Below are 24,938 nucleotides of genomic sequence, written 5' to 3'. Positions count from 1 at the left end.
GATCTTTACTCATGGGTCACCCATTACAGGTCTGGGAAAGCTGTGATGCTTGAGGGAATTCTAATAACAAGTGAAGTAGAAAAGCCAGTTGATGTGTGAAATACCCCATAGGCTGGATAACACTGCAGAGGCAAATATCAAAGACTCCTCTCCCAGCTATTCCGATTAGAGGGCTACTACCAAAATCCCAGAGAAAGGGGTTGGCCTCACTTGGAACAAAAACTAGTAAAAAAAGGTGGCACAGTCTTAACACAGCCCAAAATGCAAAGGTTACTGGCCAGGTTTTGTCTCATTTTAGAATAAGATGAACAGAGGTGACTCTGGTTGCAATAGAAGAGACATCTGAGACCTAAGGAAGAACTTCCTAACTATTGAACTTCCTGACAAGGAGTTTGGGGAAATCGCCTCTTCTGAAGCTTTTTATCAAGTTCCCAACTGTGCATCTGGGTTAATTACGTAAGTGTGCAACGGAAGCATGGCCGGTGCCCTTTTGGAGGTCCCTTCTTGCCTGCGCTCTCTCTGTTCTCCCACTGAGTCCATTCACAACACAATGTCTGATTTTTACACAGCAACATTCCGCTTCCAGTTACCTCGGCAATTCACATATCGTCATGTTGCCCACTTTTTTCCTGTTGGCACAGTAGACTCCAAGGTGCAAGTACTGTTTTTACATATTTTTGCATGTTCCACAACTGGTATGCGTGTGATAATCACTTCACAGTGCAGTTAGCAATGAGGAGGAAATGAAACCCACTCCTGAATTGGAGACAGGAGTACTGTGTTTCAGCAGAAAACCAATTTAGGACTCTATGAAAAGCCAAATTTCCCAAGGAAAAAAATAAGGGTATCTTCTTAATTCTCTTGAGCACATTTATGGACTGAAATATGTGTTTGCTGGGGGAGGAAAAAAATTGATGTGGGTCATTCAGTGGAGAAACAAGAAAGTGGGAGAGTTCATCTAGTTTTCACTCTTTTGGCAAAATTTCCAAAAGCTAGCAGGATAATAATCATAAGCAGTTACTGAGCACTCACCATATTCTAAACACTTTGCATGAATTAACTCATTTAATCATCACAACAACCTTATGAGGCCTCAAGAGGTTAAGTTATTATGTTCAACATAACACATAACATCTAAGCCCAGAGCTGGATTAAACCAAGCAGCTGGTGCTGGAGGACACACGGTTAGTTATCTCCCTTCCCGCCACCCTCCCCCCACCCCCTTTCAAGAAAGAGACATGGATGCAGACCATCCTCAGAGAAGTAGCCCTGAGTCCTGCCTCCTCCGGCCCTCTTCCTCCTCACTCCCTGACCCTTTAGCTGAAAGGAACTCCCTGGGGAGAGCCAAACAGTAGCTAAAACCACCAGCATATGCCATGTCAGAGGTCAGCTCAGGTCTCCCCATAACTCACACAGCAGCACTTACTGGGACCCTTAATCCCTCTGTCCTAATGTAGGACTTTCCCCACCCATAACTATTCTCTCTCCCTGGTCAGTAAGGCATAGAACATTCAAATAACAATCCCCAAAATGACTCCTCTGCTAAAAACTGTTCTTTCACCCTTTACGGCCCTCCTTTAGGTGCTAAAACCCCAATCAAGGAGTCATCACCATCAACAATGCATCAGACTTTCTCCAAGACAGCTGCTCACAAGGCTCCATTGTCCCCCTGGTTCATAACTGGGCATTGTGACCAGTCCATTTATCTGCCATTCAGAAGAACACCACAGTAAGCGTCAGTATTGAATAGAAACATGAATAACCAAAATGTGCCCATGCTTTCCGTTGCTGCAGCACCTTGATCTCCAGGATATTTACTCACTTTGAGTGTTAAAGATCCACAGGAATGTAAGTACAGCAGAGGGGTGGGAGCTAGGAAGCCCAGTTTTCAGAAACCCAGAGTGCCAAAAACCCAGGGGGCTCGTGAACTCATTCATAATCCCATGAATCAATTCAGAAGGCATTGATCAACATTTATCATTTACTGTGTGTCAGGCACAGTGTTAAGAACAAGGTAATTTTTAAAAGTTCATTATCTAATTGGGGAAACAGACATATAAGAAGCCAGTGGTCTTTAATAGGAAAAGTGAGAGGCAGGTGTAAAGAACAAGGAGAAGGAGCACTCGCTCTCCGTGGGAGTGGAGGGTAAGTGGCAGATCTGAGAAGGCTGCCCAGAGGAAGTGACCTTTGACTTGGGTCTCGCAGGTTGAGGAAGACTTTTTTCCCCAGAGAGAAGTGGTGGAGAGCAACCCAGGCAGAAGGACCAGTATGCACAAAAGTATTCAGGCATGATGTCAGTGGCCTATATAGAGAATTGCATGGGGCAGGTATTAAAGGGCCTATGCTAAGAAAACTGGGCTCCATCCTGTATCCTATATGCAATGGGGCTGCTACATGGTGAGCTTTAAAAGAGATGTCTGATCACGAGCACATTTGTGCTTCGGGAAGCCCATTGAGCATCAGAATGCGGCTGGATTAGGAAAAAGGAGCAATAGTTGAGAGGCTACTGCCTAAGTCAGGGCAGAGGTGAGGATGACCTGTCATGGGCACTGAGAGTGGACTGGAAAGGAGAGTCAGATGGGAGGCTTTGCAGACATTTCAGAAGACCACATCAGAAGGTTTCTGGTGATGTGTGGGGAACAGGGGAGGAGAAGAGGCTGATGAGAGTGGGCACGGTGTGTGATCCCAGCTGAGGAGGAGAAGCACATTGGAGGGAGCCAGAAGAAGCAGAAATGGAACTAACATGTGCCAGGGGCCCCGCATTTCCTTATGTCCACAAGGGGAATCAGCTCAAGTTAAAGAAACAGAGGCCAAAGTGATTCGAGAGTGTACTCAGGGCCACCCAGTGCCAACCATGCCCTCCAAAACTGTGCTTTTCAAGTCCCCACTGCCACAGCTCCAGACTTTGTTAAGAGAGGATCAGCTCACAATATAAGTAGTCTTATTCTTCACTTTCTCCTTGCCTAATAATTAGAATATCTTTCCCTATCTTTACCTTGTGAAAGAATACCTACTGGCCTGGCTGGTGTTTCTCCGTGGTTGGAGCATTGTCCGCGCACTGATTCCCAGTCAATGGCACATACCTGGGTTGTAGGTTTGATCCCCAGCTCTGGTGGAGGTGCATTCAAGAGGCAACCAATTGATGTGTCTCTCTCAAGTCAATGTTTTTCTCATCTCTCTCTTTCTCTCTCTCTCTCTCTCTCTCTCTCTCTCTCTCTCTCTCTCTCCCTCCCTCCCTCCCTCCTTTCTACTCTCTCCAAAAATAAATGGGAAAAAATATCCTCAGGTGAGGATTAACCACAACAAAAGTTTTAAAAAAGAACACCTCCCATCATCTTTGTCTACCTCCAATATTTCATCTCTGCCTTCCAAAGTAATCCTCACTTCCCCACTCCCATTCATACATACGTGGCATCTTTTTTGGAGCACAAATGTAGGGCAAAGGGCAAAGAATCAGAAGTGGGATCAAACTGTATTCCAAGACTGGCTTAGCCTGCCAGGTGACTTTCAGAAATTGCTGGACCTCTCAGCCTCAGTTTCCTCAACTGCAGAATGGGGGGGGGGGGGGGATGAATACTAACCTTTGCTTATCTCACAGGATTATTGTGAGGATGAAGGGAGATACGGTGCTTGCCAACAACACCAACAAAGGGCAGGAAAAGGTGATACAGGATCATCTGATGATCTGGCACCACTATCCACCAGACTGTGATTCCCTGGAGAGCAGGGGCCTGGTGGTCTCCATCTTTAGTTCTGGGGTGCCTAATTGCTCCTAATACAGTCAGTGCTCACAAAGTCATGTCCAGTTAAGAACAAAGACCACTACCACCATCAGAGCAGCACAGACACAGAAACACCACAGAGGCATCCTTGCCTCTCTCTCCCACCATACATGCAGGCAAACCTACAATTTCCCACTTCTGGAAGTATTGCTCTAGTCCTGGCTTATTCCACAAACAGCCATTTCCTGGAAAAAAACCAAGTGATTGTCACGTTGCCTGGATGGCTTCATTGGGCATGTTTGAACATTAAGTAGGTCTGAATTCCTCCCCTCCTCAGGAAAGTTGCTAAGAACTGAACCCCAGACTCACTCCCCTTTAAGGAGCCCCCTTTGGTCTGTCCCTCCCACTGCCACTGTGTGCAACGGTTTTGTTTTTTGGTTTGTTTCCTCCCCCCCTTCCCCCCATCCCCCCCCCCCCCCCCGCCTGCCCAAACAGGAGCTCAGAGCCTCTACTGCTATTTTCATTGATGCTTTGAGCAGAGCTGGCATGTGCAACTGCTGAGAAGGGGGAGCACAGAACCGTGGAGGAAGCAGTAAAAATAGCCTGGCGCGTGTTGCTATGCCTGCTATGGACGCCTTTAACCCTGGCCGAGGTGGGGAGCTCAACAGAGGCTGCTGCACACTGAGGAACCCAGCAGGGGTCTGCGCCCAGACCCCAGCAAACAGCCGGGTGAGGGAGCTACAGGCCCTAAAGAACTTTTTTTTTTTTTTCAGGAACTGAGAGGGACGGGGTGGGGGTAGGGGGGTGGGGGAGCGAGGGGGGTTGTTTCCAGCTTCCAGCGCTCCAGCCACCTGGCAGCACGGACTGCTACGTGCTGCTAGTCCAACACTTTACAGGCGTGCAGCCTTGACTCCGAGCTATTTTTAGAAAGCTCTTCCGCGGGTGGGCGATCCGAGAGAGGACAGCGAGGGTATTGGTAAGGCTAACTCTCCACTGTGAGGCTAAGAGCCTTGCACTCCACATCATTCTAAATGTCTGCTCTCTGGTGGGGAAGGGTGCGGGAGAGGGAGAGCAAGTGTCCGGAGATCGAACTCTATTGGCTTTGCCCTAACTCAGGGAGAGGGCATTAGCTACTGAATACCCCACTGTTTTCAAGCCCCAGAGCGTGTTTGTTTCCAAATCGACAGTTGCCAGATGCATGCTGCTTCTAGTCTCTCAGAGAATGGAATTGTTAAAAGCTTTGCTGCCTACGCGGTGGGGGCAGGGGTTAGCTGCAGTTCAGACCTCTCCGGAAGAAGACTGGGGAAGGGTCTCTGCACCTTTTTGCATCCCAGAACGACAGAGAGACAATCCTCGCGCCACACCTCCATCCCTGCCCCACGCTGCATATGGGTAACCATATGTGAACTGTACGGCAGCCCCACCAGACAGCCGGCTATTAATAGAGCCTGGAGAGTTCGCTCCCTGCCTTTCTCCTGCCACCGAGTAAGGAATGATCACACACTTACCCCACTCCGCCCCCACCTCGGCTCACCGCTCTCCAGGAAGGTAAGGGGACTGCCCACGCTGATCCCCTTCGTGACTACAGGTGCCCAGAACCTACGGACTAGTCCAGTTGTACGGACAGCAGGGTCAGTGCGAGGGCAGAGAACACAGCGGCCGCTATTGGGGCGCAAAACCCAGCAGGGCTCTTTGCGGCTCAGGGCCAACTCGAGAGTAGAGAAAGGTCAGCTATTGGGCTGCCAAAGGCGGGGGGTGGGGGGGCCACAAGCGCAATTTGAGGAGCTAGAGCGACATTCAAAAGCTGATGCGGGATGAGTGACTGCAGACCCATTTGACGCTGCAGCCCGGGGGGCGCGCAACCACCACCACCACCGCGGCGCGGGCTCTGCTGCGGCAGGAGCGGGCGCTGTCCCTGGTCCTGAAGGTGGTCGCGCCCTCGCTCCCTCCCGGGTTTAGCGCCCCAGAGATGGCTCTAAGATAAGAGGATTTCAGACATCTCCAGGTCCCCAAACTGGGCCGGACGGTCTGCTGGCGGTGCCCAAGTCCCACTGCCAGCCCAGCTTTGCCCCCTACGGCTGGGAGCTCTCCGCGGTGCTGCGGGGACCGGTAGCTCAGGGACTCGAGCTTGAAGGGTAAATCTGAAGCAGCGCTGGAGATGGTCAAGGCACTGCAGGGAGCAGACCCGGCCCCAGGATTATCCCTCTCAGCTCTGCACAAAGACAGGACTTGGAAGCCCTAACGGAGCAGAGGAGAGGGCAGGGGAGCGCAGCTGCCCAGGATTGGGAATTGGGGAAAAGAGAAGCAAGCAGCGGGTGGTAGGAGAGAAAGATGGGGTGAGAGCGACTCTTTTGCATTTTCAAAAGGAGGGACCTGAGACATGCACTGGCTCTCCCCCACCCCACACACGCACACACACACACACACACACACACACAGCCGGCAGATGGAACTGGGGAAAGTTTGGCTCTAGGTGTTGAGCGGCCGCGGCCGCGGCAGCAGCGACCGCGGCGGCTTGGCGGTCGGGTGGGCAGCCGGGGTCGCGGGGCGCCCGGCCGCTCGCCTCCTTACCTCGGCGTTCTCGGCAGCGTTCTCCGCCATTTTCCTCCTTAGGAGCAGGCAGCGGGAGGAGTGTTTCATGCCCATAAGAGCCAGCAAGGGTTTGGTGACACACAGATAGTAGAGAAAGAGAGAGCTGGTATAGCTTTAAACGAGAGAGAGAAAGCGAGAGAATGGGTGGAATAAAAAAAAATTTTTAAAAAGCCCAACCCAGCCCCTCTGCCGGAGCGTCAGCCGATACAATCAAGCACGGTGGAGTCTTTCCTGCAGTCTCCACTTTGTTTTATTTCCTCCCTTCTCATCTGCTTCGGATTCCTTCACACAGTTTCAAGTTCTTCGTGCGCACCCGACCCCCTCCCCGCCCCTCTCCGCCCGCGCGCTGCGGCTGAGCAGGAGGGAGGCAGCCCCGAAGGCTCCGCGGTGGCGGCGGCGTCCCTCTCCCTGGCTGCTCGCAAAGTCCGCCGGCCCGAGGCAGCCACCAACTCCTCTCAACTTCTGTGGATCCGCTGGGCGAAGCAACACGCTTCCTGCGCGTCTCTCCTAGGGGCTGAGCTGGGTGAGTGGGGGCGGGGTAGGAGGTTCGGCGGAGCAGGCTGGGAGCAGACTGAGAGCCCCCGGCCGCCCCCTCCACCGGCTGCGAGGGTCTCTTGACCGCTTCCGCTCCCCGGCGTTGCGGACAGCTTGCACGGGGGGCAAGGGCTGCGCGAACGCTGCAGGGCCACGCGGGAAGCTCGGAGAAAGCAGGCGCCGGAGCAGGACTCTTGCAGGTTCTTAGACCCGCGTGTGCATCCTCCCACCGAGGACAAGCTCTGGGCAAAATTGGGCCACAGTTACCTTGCCCCCACCCCAACTCTCCCTCTCCTCTGCCAATCCCTGGATCCTTCCTTGTGGAAGGGCTTGGGAAGCGAATGGGGAAGGTGTCTGGATGAAGGAGGGTCCTTAACTCTTTCAACTCTAAGACTAAGTACGGTATCACGATCTCGCCTTTTCTCCCACTCTCCCTACCCAGGGCACTTGGGGTTCCAAGCCTCCCTCAGGCTGAGAGGGTGGGGCGAAGGTTCAGCCAGAGGTGGCTGGGGAATGAGGGCGGGAGAAAGTCAAATGGAAGAGCCTGAGGTCCTGTTCCCCCTAACCTAATTTTCCCTGACTCCCACCCCCACAAACCCATTTCTCTTCTCCCTCCTCCCCCCTTCCCCATTGTCACCAGATTTTGAAGTCCCTTTTATGGAGAGAGGGAAGGAAGGTGTCATACCCATTAGGATTCTCTTGATCCTTTTTAAAGGGAGTTTGGGCGGCAGCAGGGGGTGTGAATTTTTATACAATGCATTCCTGTCTTCGCTTTGAGAGCTTTTTTCCCCCTCCCATCTTGCTGGCCATCTGTCGACTGGTGGGAGACAGAATAAGGGGGGAGGAGGGGACGGAGAACCCCACTCTGTCTCTCCCATTACAACAGGCCACTCAAGTGGGCTCTTTCAAAGACAGCTGCACTTTCCAGCTTTCAGCCCACAAGTCAGGAACAGGGACCTCAAAGATGCTCTCTGAGCATCCTGACTCTTCCCACTTCATCCTGTACTTACATGGGAAGATCAGTGCTGCGTGCATGTCCTGTTTGTTTTTGAGCATCACCTTTGACAGCCAGTGAATGTGAGCCTGATTGTCCTCAACTAACCCCAGAATCCACTGAAATGGGCTGGAATCTAAGGATGCCTTCATCACCTGGTCCTAAGGAAAAGAGAGAACACATTGGAATAAGTGAAGGAGGGAGAGGAGAGGAAGGGAGGGTGAGTAAGAAAGATGAAAAGAAAATGGAAAAGAGGCTGGAATTAATGTGTGTGTGTGTGTGTGTGTGTGTGTGTGTGTGTGTGTGTGTTAAGGAACCAAAAAAAAAAAAAAAGAAAAGAACTTAACCTCCTTAACCTTTTTCTTTCTCACACCACAGACCTGTATTAGTGCTGGGAGTGGGAGTGAGCAGAGTCTTTTGGCCACACTTGCTCATTCTCCTTCCCTTTCACATCCTGCCAACTTGCAGAAAGTGGTAGGGGGATAAATAAGGTGAATCTAATGACTTTCAATCTAAAAAATGAACACCATTTTCTCTAAGTATCTTTCTCAAAGACATCTGATCTCCTACCAAGAGTCTCAATACTTGTCCAATCAAAGGAAACCAGAAAGGGAAGTATCCTCACAGCTCTTCAGTCCAATCCTCTCATTTTACAAATGAGGTCGTTTGTCTCTGGTCCTTCAACCAGCTGTGGGAACTTCCCAGAGCAGCGCTCCGGCCTCCTGACGTTTAGTCCAACACTCTCCTCTGACCCCACCCCACACTGCCTCTGCCTGCCATTCTGTGACTAACTGGGAAGGAGGGGAGCTGAGACAAGCTCCCACCAAAATAGGCTGCTGCCTGTGCATGATTATGTTGCTATGAGAACCCCTGTGGGTGTGTTTCCTCTGTTCTCTGTTGAAATCTTTTGCTTTGCTTGGCTTCTCCCCAAGCACAGACACTTCTCCCCTTGGAATAGGGAATGGAGAGGCTGAGATGGAGAGCGGTATCCTCATGGCATGAATTTTCTATTCCAACCCATTCAACCCAGGGTCAGTCAGTGAGGAGCCTAGGCCATGGAGTGGTTCCATCATGGCTGGAGGACAAGTGATTTGTCTTTTTTGTTGTTGTTAATCCTCACCCAAGGATATTATTTCCATTACTTTTTCATTGATTTTTTTTTTAGAAAGAATAGAAGGAATGAGGGAGGGAGGGAGGGAGGGAGGGAGGGAGGGAGGGAGGGAGGGAGGAAATATGGGAGGAAGGGAAGAGCAGAGGGAGAGAAACACCCACCAATGTGAGAGAACACATCGATTGATTATCTCCTGCACACACCCCAACCGGACCATGCCAGGGATCCAACCTGCAACCCAGGTACATGCCCCTGACCAGGAATCAAACCCTTTAGTGCATGAACCAAGGCTCTACCACTGAACCATGCCATCCAAGGCCAAGTGAACTGTCTTGGAAGAGGATCCTCCAGTCCTCTGTTGAGCCATTTTAGAGCAGAGAGGAGTTGTCTCTGCTATGCTCCCATTTAATTACAAATTCACAAGCAAAATAATTGTTACTTTATGACACTATGTTTTGGGGTGGTGTGTTACACAACAAAAGGTTACCTGAAAACCCATCTTTCTAGGGCTTTGAAAATTGTGTGATGGATGAGATGTGCCTAGCACATAGTAGGTATTTTGTATTTTCTTACCATCCCCACCATTCATAGGAATTCAGTCTTCTTTGTCTCTCTTGCATAAGTATATTAGATTAATTAATTTAGTCATTCTACAAAGAATTTACTAGGCATCACTTACATGCCTAGCTTATCAGTAGGCACTGAGCTTGGCAAGAGGCAACAAAAGATATGGAACTGACCATTGAGTAGGGCTTAATTTAGTCACCTTGAATGCCTTGAAATGTACAGGACTTTTGTAGAAGAACTTTGGAAGGGATTTTGATGGGATGCAAGAAGAAATATGAGATGACAAGGTATACAGGGAATTCGCCAGGACATGAGTTAAATGGGCAGTCTGAGACAATAGGTTCTACTAACAGGTCCCAAAGCATATTTTGCTATGTCACTTTTCTTACACTAGATCAACACAACAAAACACATTGAATAGTACCTGTGAAGTGCTAAAACAATGTGTGGCTTTTGGTAATAGCACAGATACTTTGTTAACATTTGCTAGGCCCTGTCCTAGGTTCTGACTTAAACTAGAGCTTTTATTACACAGCAGGAACTCTTCTAGTCTTAATGTGCTCTCATGCAGTCTTTCAATAGTCATTGCAGTAGGTACTGTTATTATCACTGCGTAACAGATGAGGACACAGAAATCAGAGAATTGCCCAAGTGGTAGAGTCCAGGTTTGAATCTAAGATGCCTTATTCCAAAATATGACTTTCAAGAGGTTAACCAGTTTCTGGGAGCGAGACAATGGTTCTCAACCTTGGCTACATGGCCAGCTCATCTGGGGAGCTTTCAAAACACCAGTGCTTTGGTTCCATATCCAAGGAGTATGATTTAAAGAGGCCTGGGCACCAGGATTTTTTTAGGTCCCTGAGTGATCTTATGGGCATTTATGGTTGATGATAATCAGATAAAGATATTTGGAGAAGATATAAAGACCGACAGAGGAAGAAGGTCCCTAAGTTATAGAAAGGGCCCAAAACTACAAGCATACCCACATTATAGAAAGGTCCATCACAAATACAAAGGTTTTTGAAAGCCACAAAATCCTTGAGTGAAGTTGTGCTGATGGTTGAGCCAGCATGCAAAGGTTGGAATGAGACTCTTGGAGAGCGCTATAATTGGAAAAGTTACCCAGATTTATGAGATGCCACAGAAAAAGTGAGTTTCTGGTCACTAGAAGGGTCAGTTAGACTATTTGGCATAGCTATTGCTGCAAACCCCAGAAGGTTAGCAAAGCCCCTGGGCGTGCACCTGCCCCATGCTCTGACTGCATAATTGTCTTTTTCATCTCTGAGCCCTCCAGAAGGTGAAGACTACGTGTTGTAGGCTCAACTTCAGAAGCCAACCAACACTTCCTTTGCTGCCTCCCCAAATCCAGTGACTGGGGAATCAGGGTGCAGTTTCTCTAACCTGTAGACGGCACAGTCTGGGGAAGCCAGGATCTGGCTTGTTCAAAGGTGGTTGCTGTAATACAAGTTGTGTGTAAGACATGCCATGTGGCCTTTCCCTCCTCCTGCTAGGCCAGGGCTCATGTGTGGCTAAAACACACTGCAGTGGGTCCACAGCTCAAGAATGATACTGTTATCCATCACACCTCCTGGCAGCTAACCTGGTGGTGTTCTTAGTGTCTTCTGGGTCAGATAGGAGTCAAGCCGAAGCTGCACAAAAGCCTCCACAGTCTTAATGTTTTCTAACCCAAGACCCAGTTATTTCTTAAACTACATTCTAAAGAACAACTTGCAAGAGCCACCAGTGTCTGCAAAGTAATTTTTGTTTTGTTTTGTTTTTTTGGCCATTAAAACCAGAATGTTATTTCTTCCTTGCTCTGATAATGTTGAATCAACTCACTCTGGTGAGTTGTGCTGGATATGATATTGTTTGAGTATTTATTCTAACATGACTTGGGAGGCATTTTCTTAGTGATTCTGTATTAACAGCTTTGTCCTTGGTGTTTTATGCCCCTAAAAAGCTAAATATTAGACTATTGTTACCTACCTTTCTCTCACAGCTTCTGAGAAGAACCTAAAAGACATTTTCTCAATGACCTGTGATGGAACCCCAAACTTCTTTGGAGAAGGGGGAAGAGGAATGCAGTAACAGAGCCCTAAAGACACTAAAATATTTGTTAAATGCTGTCACAACAGGAATTAGTTTTTCCCTCTTGGCTGCATACTTGACTCATTTCCTCCTTTTCAAATCTTTCATTAAAGGATCACTTTTTCTAGAAAATCTCACCTGAACCCCTCAAAGCCAGCTAAAAAATCAATTCCGTCTGTTTGGTGCAATAACTCAATATACATTTTCTTCAATTAGCCCTTACATAGCAACTACTATGAAACAAGCATTGTGCTGGGTGTTCTAGAGTAAAAACTGAAAAGACATATATGGATTGATTCTTATAGGTTAAATGTAGCTATACTCAATGGCCTCTAGTCAGGTAGGCTCTGTGAAAAGAACTTATTGGTATGGACAGGGAGACCCTGGAGGCTGTGGTGCCTGGACAAGAAGCAAAGTAGCCTCCAATCAAGTAAGGCTGGGGACATATTCTTTATCAAGATACTAAAGTTCTTGTGCACTTCCAAAACTTTCATAAATAGTTTTGCGGCCTTGCCTCCCGATTACGTACTGATGTCACATGGGGCATAACACATTATGATCTGCCCTAGTGCAGGGCTGGTTTCTGGTGATTCAGGGGTGGCCCAGCCTGAAAATGCACAATGAGCCGAGACGGCTAAACAAAGCTGCGCTTGGTTCCATCTGCTTCCTTTCTGGACCATTTAACCATCCTGATCTCTTCTCTTCCCAGAGGGTTTGTTATTTTAAGCTTTGTTAGATTTTCTCCAATTTAAAACTGTACCCCTCCAGGGTAACACTAACATTTTGCTGTGTATCCTCCTTTTTATTTATTTTTTTTTTTTTGCTCATGCAAATGTGTGCATATACCTATGAGCATGTGCTCTTGGCATATGTTGTGTAAAAGTGGAATCATATTGTACACATTATCCAGCAACTTGCTTTATTCATTAAACGGTGTATAATAGATTTCTTTTCAGGTCATTATATGCAAATCCAAGTTACTATTTTTTAGAAACTGTATAATGTCTCACTGTGTGGATAAACCAGACTTTTTAAAACCTGGTCCCTACTGATGGACTTTCATATTGTGCCTAGTTTCCTCTCATTCTAAGCAATATTGTAATAAATGTTCTTCCACATATACCCTTATGAACAGGAGCTTTTATTTCCACATGATAGTTTTTCCAAAGTGGCATTTTAATATATATTGCCATATCCTTACCAAAATTTGATTTATCAGACTGTAGTTTGAACCCTTGGCACAAATCCAACCTTTTTCCTCTCTTGTAATGTCAAGTGCAAAAATATCTACTAGAAAAAAAAAATTTAAGCCCTGGATCAGGCACTTGAGAAGGCAGGTCCATGAGATAAGAGATACAATCCTTGTTTTAAAGTTGTTTTTTACACCAAGAGCTTTACAATGGCTGGGACAGGGTTCATGAGAGAAGCTGAGGCATGAGATAGTTCTCTGGAGTGACAGCAGATTGCTTCCAAGTGCTGGGCAGCATGGCATGAATTTGGTGTTACCAAGATGTTCGGTCTGAAAAACAAGGATAAAAATTGACATCAATCACCTGTCACTCAGGTGTAATGACCACAAAGGACACTCAGACCTGCGGGGTCACCCTCAGTCCTTTATCTCTGAGAAGGCTGTGCCTCAGTGATGGCAGAATGCCACTGCTGCTTGCACATAGCGCCTCATAGAAACACCACCACCTGGAAAAACACTCTCTCCCCTTCCGAGAACAGTCTTGCTTGGCTCCCTTTTAAAACAATATCTGTTGTATTCAGACTTGCCCACTTAACGCAAGGAAACCTTACCATTTAACACCTCCCATTTGAGTCTATCAGAGGGCGCTTCAAAGTGTGAGAGAGGTCCAAGGGGGAAAGAGGCGAAAGGAAACAGCCATGGGCAGAGCCTGGGAGAAGGAGCAGGGGCTTTGTGGCCTACAGACCAGTAAGTTCACTGCTTTGCTGTTTAAAATGGCTTAATGAGCCTTTGTCTTTTGCAGAGGGGCTGTGAGAATCAAACAAGCCAATGAAGATGACACATCTAGCACAATTTGGGGGCAACAGTGTTTTAATAAAAGGGAGTTTTCGACCTATGCGGTTTGACTCAGTGGATAGAGCATCAGCCGGCAGACTAAAGAGTCCCAGGTTTGATTCGGGTCAAGGGCGTGTACCTTGGTTGTGGCACATCCCCAGTGGGGGGTGTGCAGGAGGCAGCTGATCAATGGTTCTCTCTCATTGATGTTTCTAACTCTATCCCTCTCCCTTCCTCTCTGTAAAAAATCAATAAAAAATATTTTTTTTTAAAAAAAGTGAGTTTTCTTCCCAACATCTCTTCATTGAAGACCATGTCTATGCGCATGAGATAGACATGTAGTGTGGTGTGGGAAAAGAGTGTCACTGCAGGGGTCAGCAGGCCTGTCCCCGTCCCCCACCCCCACCCCCCCACCCCCTGTCCCAGCTCTGCCATTAAACAGCAGGGTGGCCTTGAGAAAGTTACGCAACATCTTTGGGCCCATTACCTCTTTTTTTAAAAGAATGGGTTTGGGTAAGACAAGCCCTACATGCCCGCCCTCTCTGCTTTGTCATTCTATGCATGGTGTGAATTCTGATTCTAACCACACCCAATCACAACAAACACCCAGTCACATGCATCTCACACCAAAATTCAACAATGATGGCCAAAACAAAGGCAGGAGAGTAGAATGTCCCTCCCACTTGTAGGAGTGATGGAATGGAAAGTTCCAGGTCAGAGATTCACTAAGCAGGCCTGCACATAATGTTGATTATAACATCCACTTCTGCACTGGGCTGTGGTTAAGACTTTCCAGGGGACTTTTTTTAAGAGTGCTGTTTGACTTCTGCAGCCTCAAAGGCAATAAGGCAGCAGCCATTAGAAAGAGTCATCATTTGATTCCCCCATTGCTTGTCAGGGGCAGAGCTCCAATGGGGGAACCACTGAATTTCTGGATCACACAGATTACCGTGCTGTAGTCAACATAACCCCATCTGCTCTCAAGGATCCATGTCAACACATGAATAGTGCAGATCAGCAGGTTATCCAAAAATCACTTCTCTTTGACTCAGATTATGTGTACTCATTCTCAGATACTCATAGAATTTCTACCTGTCTAATGATTCTTGGTTTCAAGCATATTCAGATTAATGTACTGTCCTGCAGACACTATGGTAGCCATGGATGATGGTCTGGGTGGCTGGAGTAGCCAGCCAGAGCCCCCTCTTACCAAGGGCAGTCCACTCTGTGGCTTATTCACCTTGGGGAAGTGGAAGTCCACTATCATCCCAGCACACCTCTCACGCTCTAGGATTATTCAAGTTATTCCACAGAAAAAAACTACTTGAATGTTAGGTGATGTTTTAAAACCACACAGCAAGAGAAGAGTGGCTTTGATTTCTTGGACCATCCAGGTATCCATTTAATTAAAATGCAGCTGTGGCTTCCAGAAGAAAGGGCTTTCCTCTCCTGGGATGGAAATGCTGCTGGCAAAGTGAAGAGCTGTCTCCTGTGGGTGTAGTTCTTCTCTCCTAGAGTCTCAGAGGGCGAGCGAGCATGGTGACCTCAAATGGCGACTGCAGGCCATGTGCCCATTCCAGGCCAGGCAATGTGCTAACTGCACTATACACATTGCCCCACTGAATCCTCACACACCAATCCCAGGGGTTAGCTGCATTGCTCTCCCTGCTGTACAGGTGATGAAAGGGTGGCTCAGGGAGATTAAAGAACTCATTCAAGTCACACCCTAGTAAGAGATTGAGCCCTACCAAAGCCCATGCCTCCCCACTCCACCAGTGGAAGTAGCACAGACCTCAGAATATACTGACCTGGTTTAAAATCCACAGTCTGATATTTTAACTCTGTGACTTAAGGCTTAATTTCTCTGAGTTCAAATTTTCTTATCTGTGGAAAGAGTTCGGTCTGGTAAAACTATTGTTCAGGGTTGCTGTAAAGTGCTTACCCCAGAACGAGGCTCATCATAGACCTCAATAAATGGGCACAATAGCATGCGGCATATGGCTGGATGTGACCCACTTAGCTCAGCAAAACCGCATCTGCTGTTAGACTGTCAGGCACAACTACAGGTGTAGGAAGTGCACCCCCTCCAGAGGCCAAAGTAACTGTCAGCCTGGCAATGACTCTAGACAGGCTAACCATCTAAATGGCACCTGTCACCCTGTATTATTGCTGAAGCTCTTTCTGTCCATCCTTTTAGTTACTGTTCTAAGTAGTGTCACTCTGGGTTGCATACTATATATGCAGGTATGGAAGACATTGATATTTTTTTAACTTCCGGAAAACTCAGTTTATGCAGTGGCCAAAGCTGCCACAGAACATCAGAATCTAATATATCCAAGTGTGGGATTAATCACAGGAAGGAAGGAAAGATGCAGCAATTTGGCAGCAGGTGGTGGAGGAAGAAAGGGACAATGATATCAGAACAACTTTGCATATATGCCCTGACTTTCCCAGCCTGCAGAGTTGGCTTTTCTTTTTCAAGCAGATCTTTACCTGTGTCTTTTCCTCTTGACCCGTAAACCAGGCACTGGAAGGTTCAAGGCATGGCTTCCAACCGGGAGGCTCTGAACAAATCTTTTCCTCTTCCTTGTGCATCACTTTATCTCAGGTTAGTTAAGACGATGATTTGGTTTCTCTCCTCTTTTTACTGATTAGAAAATGGGATCCCTGAAACTGTTCTTGCTTCTGACCTTCCCAGACTGAGTTTGGAGCAAACGTTCCAGTCCTGTAGAACCACAGCTGAAGTTTGGGTGGGTAAGAAGGTAGACTGCATCTGTGAGCTACTGGACTTTCTCTAAGCAGGGCCGAGGGCTCCACTCAGGCCACTCCAGCCTGTGTCATGCTAAATAACAATTGCCCAAAGCTTCTCTTCTCAGCCCCTCTTGTGACAGAGAATCCTTTATCACCTCTCCCCCTATAAAGGCCTTCCCAAGGATGTCTAGGAGACCTTGTAGGACCACATCATATGTACTCACATTGAGTCTTCTTTTTCATCTTTGACCCCCCTTAGTCAATGTCCAGTAACCTTGAGGTTGCTTTCAGGAACTTACATTGCCCATGCTGACAATGTCCTTCATAAGGATGATGATGGTTATGCCAGGGCTGCTGTCTCCAGGCACACCCAGCAACTGCCAGATATTGAACAAATAAACCCACTCCTAGTGCTCTGAGTTTCATCAAGCCTCTTGGAGAAACACTCCTTTCCATTTCTGGTCCTAATCCTTCCAGTCCTCTGTAAGGGCGCAAAGCCCAGTGTCAGTGTAGAATGTCGATAACTCGCCACCCCCTCTGTTGTTTCCTCCCCTGTCTTCCACTCAGAAACTATGACAAGCTCCTCCCTTCTTCATCCATAGACAAAAGTGCCCCATGCAGGTCAATTCATGCAAATGAAGCCTTGGGGAGTTGAGGGGACCTGACTCCACCAAGTCTCAATGTCCATACATAGGAAGCATTGCGGGGATGTCCTCTGGTGGCGGGTGTGGGCAGACCCGTCTTTCCCTTTGGAGTCTGAGACATTTGCTCATGCCTTATAAAGGGAATTTTTTGCCAATATGTCTGGGTCATGTTCTGTCTTATTTAACAAGGCAGGTAGTAGTAGCATTTACAGGTTGTCCACATTAGGTTGAACCCATTCTCAACTCTAACTTCCTTTTTCAACGAGTTCCAAAATCTCTCTGCCTTGGCTTCCCCTGCATACCCCCCCCCACCACCACCACCAGCTATCAACTTTCTTGGAGAAATAGTTCTTGCAGTTTATCAGCTATCAGCTGTTGTTAGCCTTCCCAGAAGTACTTGCATCTCAAAAGGACACATTGGAAGCCTGCTTCACCTCCAAATTACAAAAGAATGAATCTCTAATGGTGGAAGGTCAAGCATCAGTGCCAGGCTGGTGGGAGCAAGATTTGGAGGTGGAAGTTCACCCTGCACTCTTTAAAATCATGTTACACTGGTATTTCATTCCGCTTACTGCTAAGTTGTGCCCTGACCTACAGGCTGCAGAGAAAGCATGGAGTTCTAAGGGCAGGAAACACTGAAGTGGAATCAGGAGATGCAAATTCTAGTTCCAGCTCTGCCATGAGTTGCTAAAGACCGGGGGAAGGGGGGGGGGCGGTGTCAAGACAGAGACCCCTGAGAAATGGTGGGTGACTATGGTCAGCCCTTGTCCTACAGTCCTTTGTATTTCATTTCCTCTGCAATGTGAGGAGATTGAAAAAGCTGAATGCATGGATTACTTTCAACTCTTTCATTCTATTATTGTGAACTCTGTGGTTGGTATCCAGAGCTATTACCTCCAACTCTCAGAACAAACTAGGAGGAGCAGCAAAATGTATTGGGGAAGCTTGTGCTCTGACGGCTTAGGTACCCAACCCTACCTATCTTCAAGAATACCCAACCCTACTTATCATCAAAATTTGTTTTTCTCTAAAAAAAAAATAAAGCTTTAAATACTACCTCCTCCTCCTCTTGAGAAGCTCACATGTTCATGATCTGCTGGTAGAAATCTGTCTTAAAATATTGCACTCAAGCCAGACTTGCAAAGAAGTCTCTCTAGCTGGGTACGTATGGAGAAATATCCTGGCCAGCGTTCTTCCATTATTCTTGCATATGGAAGGAACGTGCTGGTGCATCTGTGAACTAGTACTTCCCAGTAATGATTTGCAAGGCAGCCATAGACAACTGTTGTTCCTCTACCACTTTCCCCTTCATACTTCCTACCCTCTCTCTGCCGTAGTTTCCGCTAGTTCTTCTCAGGTGCTTTTAAATGGATATAAAGTGCCTGAAGTATGACTTAGAAAATCTAAGGTTGAACCTGACACCAATGTGTACAATATAAAAACTCTGTACAGCAGGTTCAAGAACCAAGAGACCTTTTTTATTCCGGGTAAAAAGGGCATGAGGCTATGTGCATTCAATGCGCTTTGGAGGGTGGGGAGAATTCTCAGACTATTCTGTCCCCAAGGTCAGAGGATCTGCAGGGGAGCAACAACTTCACCTTCCTTGGTCAAGAGCAAATAAAATTCAGGAAAGCCTTCCCAAGAGATGCTACAGTGACTGCCTCTTGTGGGTAATTTTTTTAAGTGGAGAGAACACTAATATGAGGAAATAGAATCAGGGGGCAGGACACATAGCTTCAAGGGTCCTCTACTTGCCTGGTCAGTGTGGATCAGTGGTTGAGCATTGATCCAGGAACCAGGAGGTCATGGTTTAATTCCCAGTCAGGGCACATGCCCCGGTTGTGGGCTCAATCCTCACTAGGGGATGGGCAAGAGGCAGCAGATCAATGATTGTCTCTTATCACTGATGTTTCTATCTCTCCCTCCCTCTCCTTTGCTTTCTGAAGTAAAAATATATACTTTTAAAAAGGGACCCTTACTAGATTGCACAGTCTATGAAATTACAATAAAAGGACTAAAAAATATTAGCCAAGTTGCTGGGGGTTTTCTGAAGACAGTCCATTCTGCTTGGTTGGTTTCCAGCCTCTCTCCGATCTAGAGCTGGGGAGAACCATGTGATGAAGGTCCATCTAGGTGAAGGGAAGATCAAGAAGGGTTCTGCTCCACACAGTGCTAGGCCTGACCTCCACAGGAAAAGCTACCAGGGAAACACAAACTTGGGCTGGGAATATTAGCCCCCTCATGGTTTTCTCAAACATGATTATGCAAAGAATAGAAATTGAGGGGGGGGGGGGGATTACTAGTACTTTAATAACATATGAATTTTTAAAGAGCTTCCAAATCCTACCCTGACAAATGATCCATACCACTTCCCAGCCAGAACCTGTTGTACCTCATTCGGACTCTGACCCACACCAGGAGGTTTCCTAAAGCAGCACTTTGTGGATTCCCCAGACTTTTGGTACCTATAGCCTCCTATGACAATTTTTGTTTCTTTCCTTCCCAAGCTGTCAGGGCCTCTTCCTAACCAGTCTTTCCCCTGCCCCAAAGGCCAGGCCCTGTCTCCTCCTGCTCAGCTGGGCATATTACTGATGCTCTGGTCCATCTAGGCCTGCCATTGTACTGCTTCCAATCTGAAGAAGCCAAGAGGTATGATTACTGTAATCCAGAGCATCAGTCTCAAGAGTCAGACAATTTTCCCAGCCTCATCCCCTCTGAGTACTCATGAGATGGATTTGAGAATTAAGAGATAGCAAACATTTACTAGGTGGTAGAAACCCCAGCCAGATAACCAAAACTCTTCAGACTCCAGAGACAAAGGTGTTGGATGAGGGTTGAGAGAAGATTGTCAACACGCCATGCCCATTCCACATTTTAATACAGCGAACCCACAGGGCAGCACAAGATGAAAACATCTTCTATATGGGCAATTGCTTCAGCTCAGCCAATCATCTTGGGGAGATGACTGATAAGTTCACTCTTTTTCAACCAAGAGCAAACTGATTGAGACTGCCTTGTCCCACTTTTGACAGAAGTATGCTCAGTTAGCAAAAAGTAGGTTCTTCACTCCCATTTTTTTCATTTTGCTTTTTTATGACCTCTAGTAATTTTTTAAAGTGAAGCAGTGGATAGTAAACTCTTGGAATCCAAAATGTCCAAAATGACTTTTTCACTTTCACACTTGAGTGACAGTTTAACTGGGCATACAATTCCAAGTTCAATATCTTCCCCAATCCCACAGTTTTGTGAATACAGTTCCACTGCCTTTTCGTATCTAATATTGCTGTGAAAGATATGTTGTCACTCTCTTCTTTTTTAGACTATCTTTTTCCCTTCTCTCTAGAATTTTTTTCTTTCCATTTTTTAATTTTCTCTTAAACAGTTTTGTTTTATTACTAGAAGAGGTCTGGTGCACGAAATTTGTGCATGGGGGGGGGGGTGTCCCTCAGCCCAGCCTGCACCCTCTCCAATCTGGGACCCCTCGGGGGATGTCCAACTGCTAGTTTAGGCCCAATCCCTGAATCAGGCCTAAACCGGCAGTTGGACATCCCTCCCACAATCCGGAACTGCTGGCTCCCAACCGCTCACCTGCCTGCCTGCCTGATTGCCCCCAACCACTCCCCTGCCAGCCTGATCAATGCCTAACTGCTCCCCTGCTGACCCGATCAACCCCAACTGCCCTCCCCTGCTGGCCCGGTTGCCTGTAACCGCCAGCTTGATCACTCCTAACTGCCTCCCCTGTAGTCCTGTTTGCCCCCAACTGCCCTCCCCTGCCAGCCCAGTCACCTCTAACTGCCCTCCCCTGCCAGCTTGGTCGCCCCCAACTGCCCTCCCCTGCCGGCCTGGTCACCCCTAACTGCCTCCCCTGCTGGGCTGGTCACCCTAACTCCCCTCCCCTGCAGTCCTGTTCACCCCAACTTCCCTCCACGGCTGGGCTGTTGCCCCCAATTGCCCTCCCCTGCCAGCCTGGTTGCCACCAACTGCCCTCCCCTGCAGGCCTGCCCCCTCCCCCACAACTGCCCTCCCCGGTATGCCTGGTCCCTCCCAACTGTCCTTCCTTGCAGGCCTGGTCGCCCCTAACTACCTTCCCCTGCCAGCCATCTTGTGACCACATGGGGATGGCCATCTTTGTGCGAGAGTGTGATGGTCAATTTGCATATTATCTCTTTATTATATAGGATTGTGATGTATCTAGTTGTAGGTCTTTTCTCTTTCATTCTATTTCCACTTGGTTATCTTATTTAATCTTGGGATTTTTGTTTTATGCTGTTTCTTGTCCATCTTCTTGAAAATTTTCTGGTGGTGGTTTTTTTTGTTTTTTTTTCTTTTTCATTTTCTTCTCTTCATTTCATCCATTCTATCCTTCTGAAACTTTCTTCTTGTAGACAGCTGCTGGAATATCTGAATATGTTCTCCATGTCTCAACTTTTCTTTCCATATTTTCATCGCATGATCCTTTTAGATCATATACTTAAAAGATTTCCTCAGTTTCATCTTCTAGTTCACTAATTTATTCTTCAATTATGTCCACTCTGTAGGTCCAGCCCATTTGTTGGTTCTAATATTTTTGGGGGGGAAGGAGGAAGAAGAGAACATTTTAAGTTTCTAAAATTTCTGGCTGATTTTTTACAAATCTCAAGCCTGTACTTATTCCAAAAGCTCCAGAAAAATCCTGTTCTTTTTACACTATTAAAATTTCCTTGGGTGTGAACTTTTGTTTACTGCAATCAGTACGTTTTTTCACAGTATTGGTTTTTCAAACATTTTTGGTGAATTCTGGGTACATATTTATTTTTGTACCATAAAGTTCATGTTAATCTGGCCAACAGAGGGAAAGAGTGAATGTACTATGGGGCAGGTTTTACTTTGGCCTACCCAATGTAAGTGAGGGAAGGTGCCTGCTGTTGGTGTACATTTTATTTTAAAAAGTTTAACATTTGAAAAATAATTGTTAATTCATTGACATAGTAACTGATCTCAACTTGTCCCACCCCCTCCCATTTTAAGTGAATGCAGAACTTGGGATCAGATGGTAAGATCTTCGGCCCCAGTTGTATGGCCTTTCTTCCCTTCCCCTAATTTCCAAGGATTGGTAAATTGAAAAAGATCCTAATGTTTTTCATTAATAACAGATATCCACATGAGCTAATGCCTGATGGTTTCTCCTGATTTCATAATGCAACTTTGTAACCCTTATGAAGTATTAGAAAATTTGGATTCAAGAGAAGGGGATAGTTCTCTGATAGCACAGAAGGCTATGAAACCAGTGTTTTCCTCCTCTGTCTTTGAAGTACACATAAAAGTTTAGTGACACTGTATCATTTTATGTCATCAGAGTACAAGTTTCTGCCCTGCAATTCACACTCATAATCTGGGAAGAAATTGCAGCCATCAAACACATTATGGCTTCCTACACAATGTAGAGGGACCCCAGCCAAGATTCTATAGAACAAATCCCTGCCTGGGCTGGCAGGGTGGATAATGGGACATCACACATAACCTCATGAAGAGTTATGTAAATAGATCTTGAAGAGATTGATACCACTGGAGAATTTATCAATAATGTGGCCACTTCCCCTCAGCTCACCAAGCCCTGGTACTGTCCTCAAGGTCTTGCTTTCATCTGCATAAAACCTTTCCTGGGGCCTTACAGCCATTGGGAATATTGTTTCATAAACTCTTACATTATAGATGGTGTCACTCACTTTGACACCACACCTTAGAGAGTTTTGTTCTACTTTAGACAAAAGTTACATCCAACAACTGTGATTATGCAAAATACAGCTTAAGGGAAGTAAAACACTCTCAGAAAAGGAGAATAGTCATCAATTGTCCATACAACACTCCAACCACCAAGCTGGTTTATTACCCTTAAGTTGAATACAAAGTTAAGCTTGCTCATTAAAAGTAATTCTCTTTTCCCTCCAGTTGCCCTTCAATTTGTTATGGTTATAGCCAAATAGGCTACAGTGGCAGCAAGAACAGCTAGAACTTGGCATGATGAGAAGTGGTTTAGAAGAAAGAAGCAGCAATCACTAGAAAAGGTTGGGGGATATTCAAGGAAAGGTCAAGTTAGGACCAAACCATTCAAAAGACTGTGCTCTGTGAATTCTGTTTCCTAAGGCAGAGGAGGATATCCTTTCAAAGATCTCCATCAAAAGTATTCACATAAAATATTTTAGAACTTAAAAGTCCATAAGAATATCCACTGAAGGGAAATCTAGGCACATGGGGCACCCCATGTCCAAACCAAGATTAATAAAAAAAAAAAAAAACTCAAGCCACCTCCTTCTTTTTTGTTGCACAGGTGCTTAGCTATGTTCTGGCCAGACATCTCAATTCTCAATTGTAAGCTCATAGAGGTCTTCTTATTTTGTCTTGCTTTTCTCATTAAAGTTAGCCCAGTGCTGAGCACATACAAGTTGAATGAATAAATAAACAAATGAGTGAAGGAACACATCTTACTTCTGATGCCTTTCTCTAACTTTTGTTTGTATGTTTACTGTGTTCTGGAGAAAGATTAGAAAGCAGATTTTTTTAACAGCTAGGAAGCCTTGCAAATAGGCACTGCGGCCCCATAGTTCTCATTAACACCCATTCTTTAGCCTCCTCATCATTTCCAGCACTACCATAAGAAAATTAGTTCTCACCTATAGTCAGCCACACTCCAGGCTAATCTTACAAATGTAAGTTCCTGTGGTGGTGGGGAGGGGAGGGGGTTGGATGATACAGGATGCTGATTCTCTTAAAAGTGCTGCCTGATTTCTTGAAGATCAGAGCCTGGTGGGCCCAATTCCTGAGGGGCCCTCCTCCCTTCACCACTCACCAAATGGACAGACTTGAAGCCCAGTGCCTATTTAGCTCACAATCCTGGCTGCATGCTTAGAGGCTCGTGTTCAGAATGGGCAAACAGCTGCAGACCACTTAAGAGACAGAAAGGGGAGAGCTCCAGGGAAGGTGTCCTGCCTTGACTATTCCAATTAGCCCAGCCAGGAAGAACTCTGCCTGAGAAGGCTTTTGTGCAGGAACTCAACCAGTGTGCCCCATCTCATGGCTTCCTTGCATAACATTCACAAAACTCATGCCCCAAGATAGATGGGAGAGGAAAAGTGAGGACGCAGGTACTGAGGAGACAGGGATGAGGCTCTTGTTTACACTCATCAAGCCTTGTGGACTTTCCATATAAATGCAAACCACCTCTCAGGCACTTCTCTGGTTCACTGTTCATATACTTGCCAATAGCACACTCTTGAAAGAAATGGTCTACCTGAGACCAGCCAGCTTAGTCCCCCATCACCCAACAGGCTCATCTTTCTGTCACTCTACATAGATGACAGGAAGATCTTTGAAGACAGGAAAAGCTTCAACCTCCCTTATTCCCAAACACCCTGACTCCTAGCAAGAAGTGCTGATGTATGTTTAACCTAAACCACCCCCGCTTACAGCTGAAACCCTCTTCAAATTGCTTGGCTCCCAATAGGGCAGAAAATGTTGTGGCCTCTGCACTGGAAATTCAGTGTTGGGAGGTAGGACAAAGGAATTTTTATTAAAGTCAATCTTAGGACCAGTTACACAAATGAGCTCTTCCCTCTATAAAGATGCCTGGCTTCTTAGTAGACAAAGTACATGACTCCTAAAGCTCTGCTGAGCATCCAGCCTAACCCCATTTCTTAGCAAATTATCAGAAATTCAACTTTAAAAGCTCTGACATGGAAAATGATGTTGAAAAAGAGAACTTGGGGCCCCAAATTAGTCACACTTCAGCCCCTCACTATATTGCCACATGTGCAGAAGAGAGTGAGCATAACAAACAAGAGTGTTCTGGGGTGCCAGGCTCCAGGAAGGTGAGCACAGTAGCAGCCAGTGCCTTGCCCTCCCTGGGAATCAGCAGTCCAGAGCCCAGCTGCTGGTC

The 24,938-nt window shown here is 46.6% G+C and overlaps 1 protein-coding gene across 3 annotated transcripts in view; it reads right to left on the bottom strand.

Annotated features, from left to right (window-relative positions):
* Positions 1 to 7,155, bottom strand: part of PRMT8 (protein arginine methyltransferase 8) — a 91,787-nt gene extending 84,632 nt beyond the window's left edge. For 2 of the 3 annotated variants that reach the window (XM_081082363.1, XM_081082365.1), the window contains exon 1: positions 6,294 to 6,636. In XM_081082363.1, the coding sequence (XP_080938489.1) occupies positions 6,294 to 6,368 (75 nt within the window). In that variant the 5' untranslated portion in view covers positions 6,369 to 6,636. Of the gene's footprint in view, positions 1 to 6,293 lie in introns of all 3 variants that reach the window. The other variant, XM_081082364.1, reaches the window with a different exon arrangement.
* Positions 7,156 to 24,938: the final 17,783 nt, after the last annotated feature.

Source organism: Myotis nattereri, assembly GCF_964212035.1.
Source record: "Myotis nattereri genome assembly, chromosome: 2".
NCBI classification, from domain to species: Eukaryota; Metazoa; Chordata; class Mammalia; order Chiroptera; family Vespertilionidae; genus Myotis; species Myotis nattereri.
This window is presented reverse-complemented; position numbering and strand designations above follow the sequence as displayed.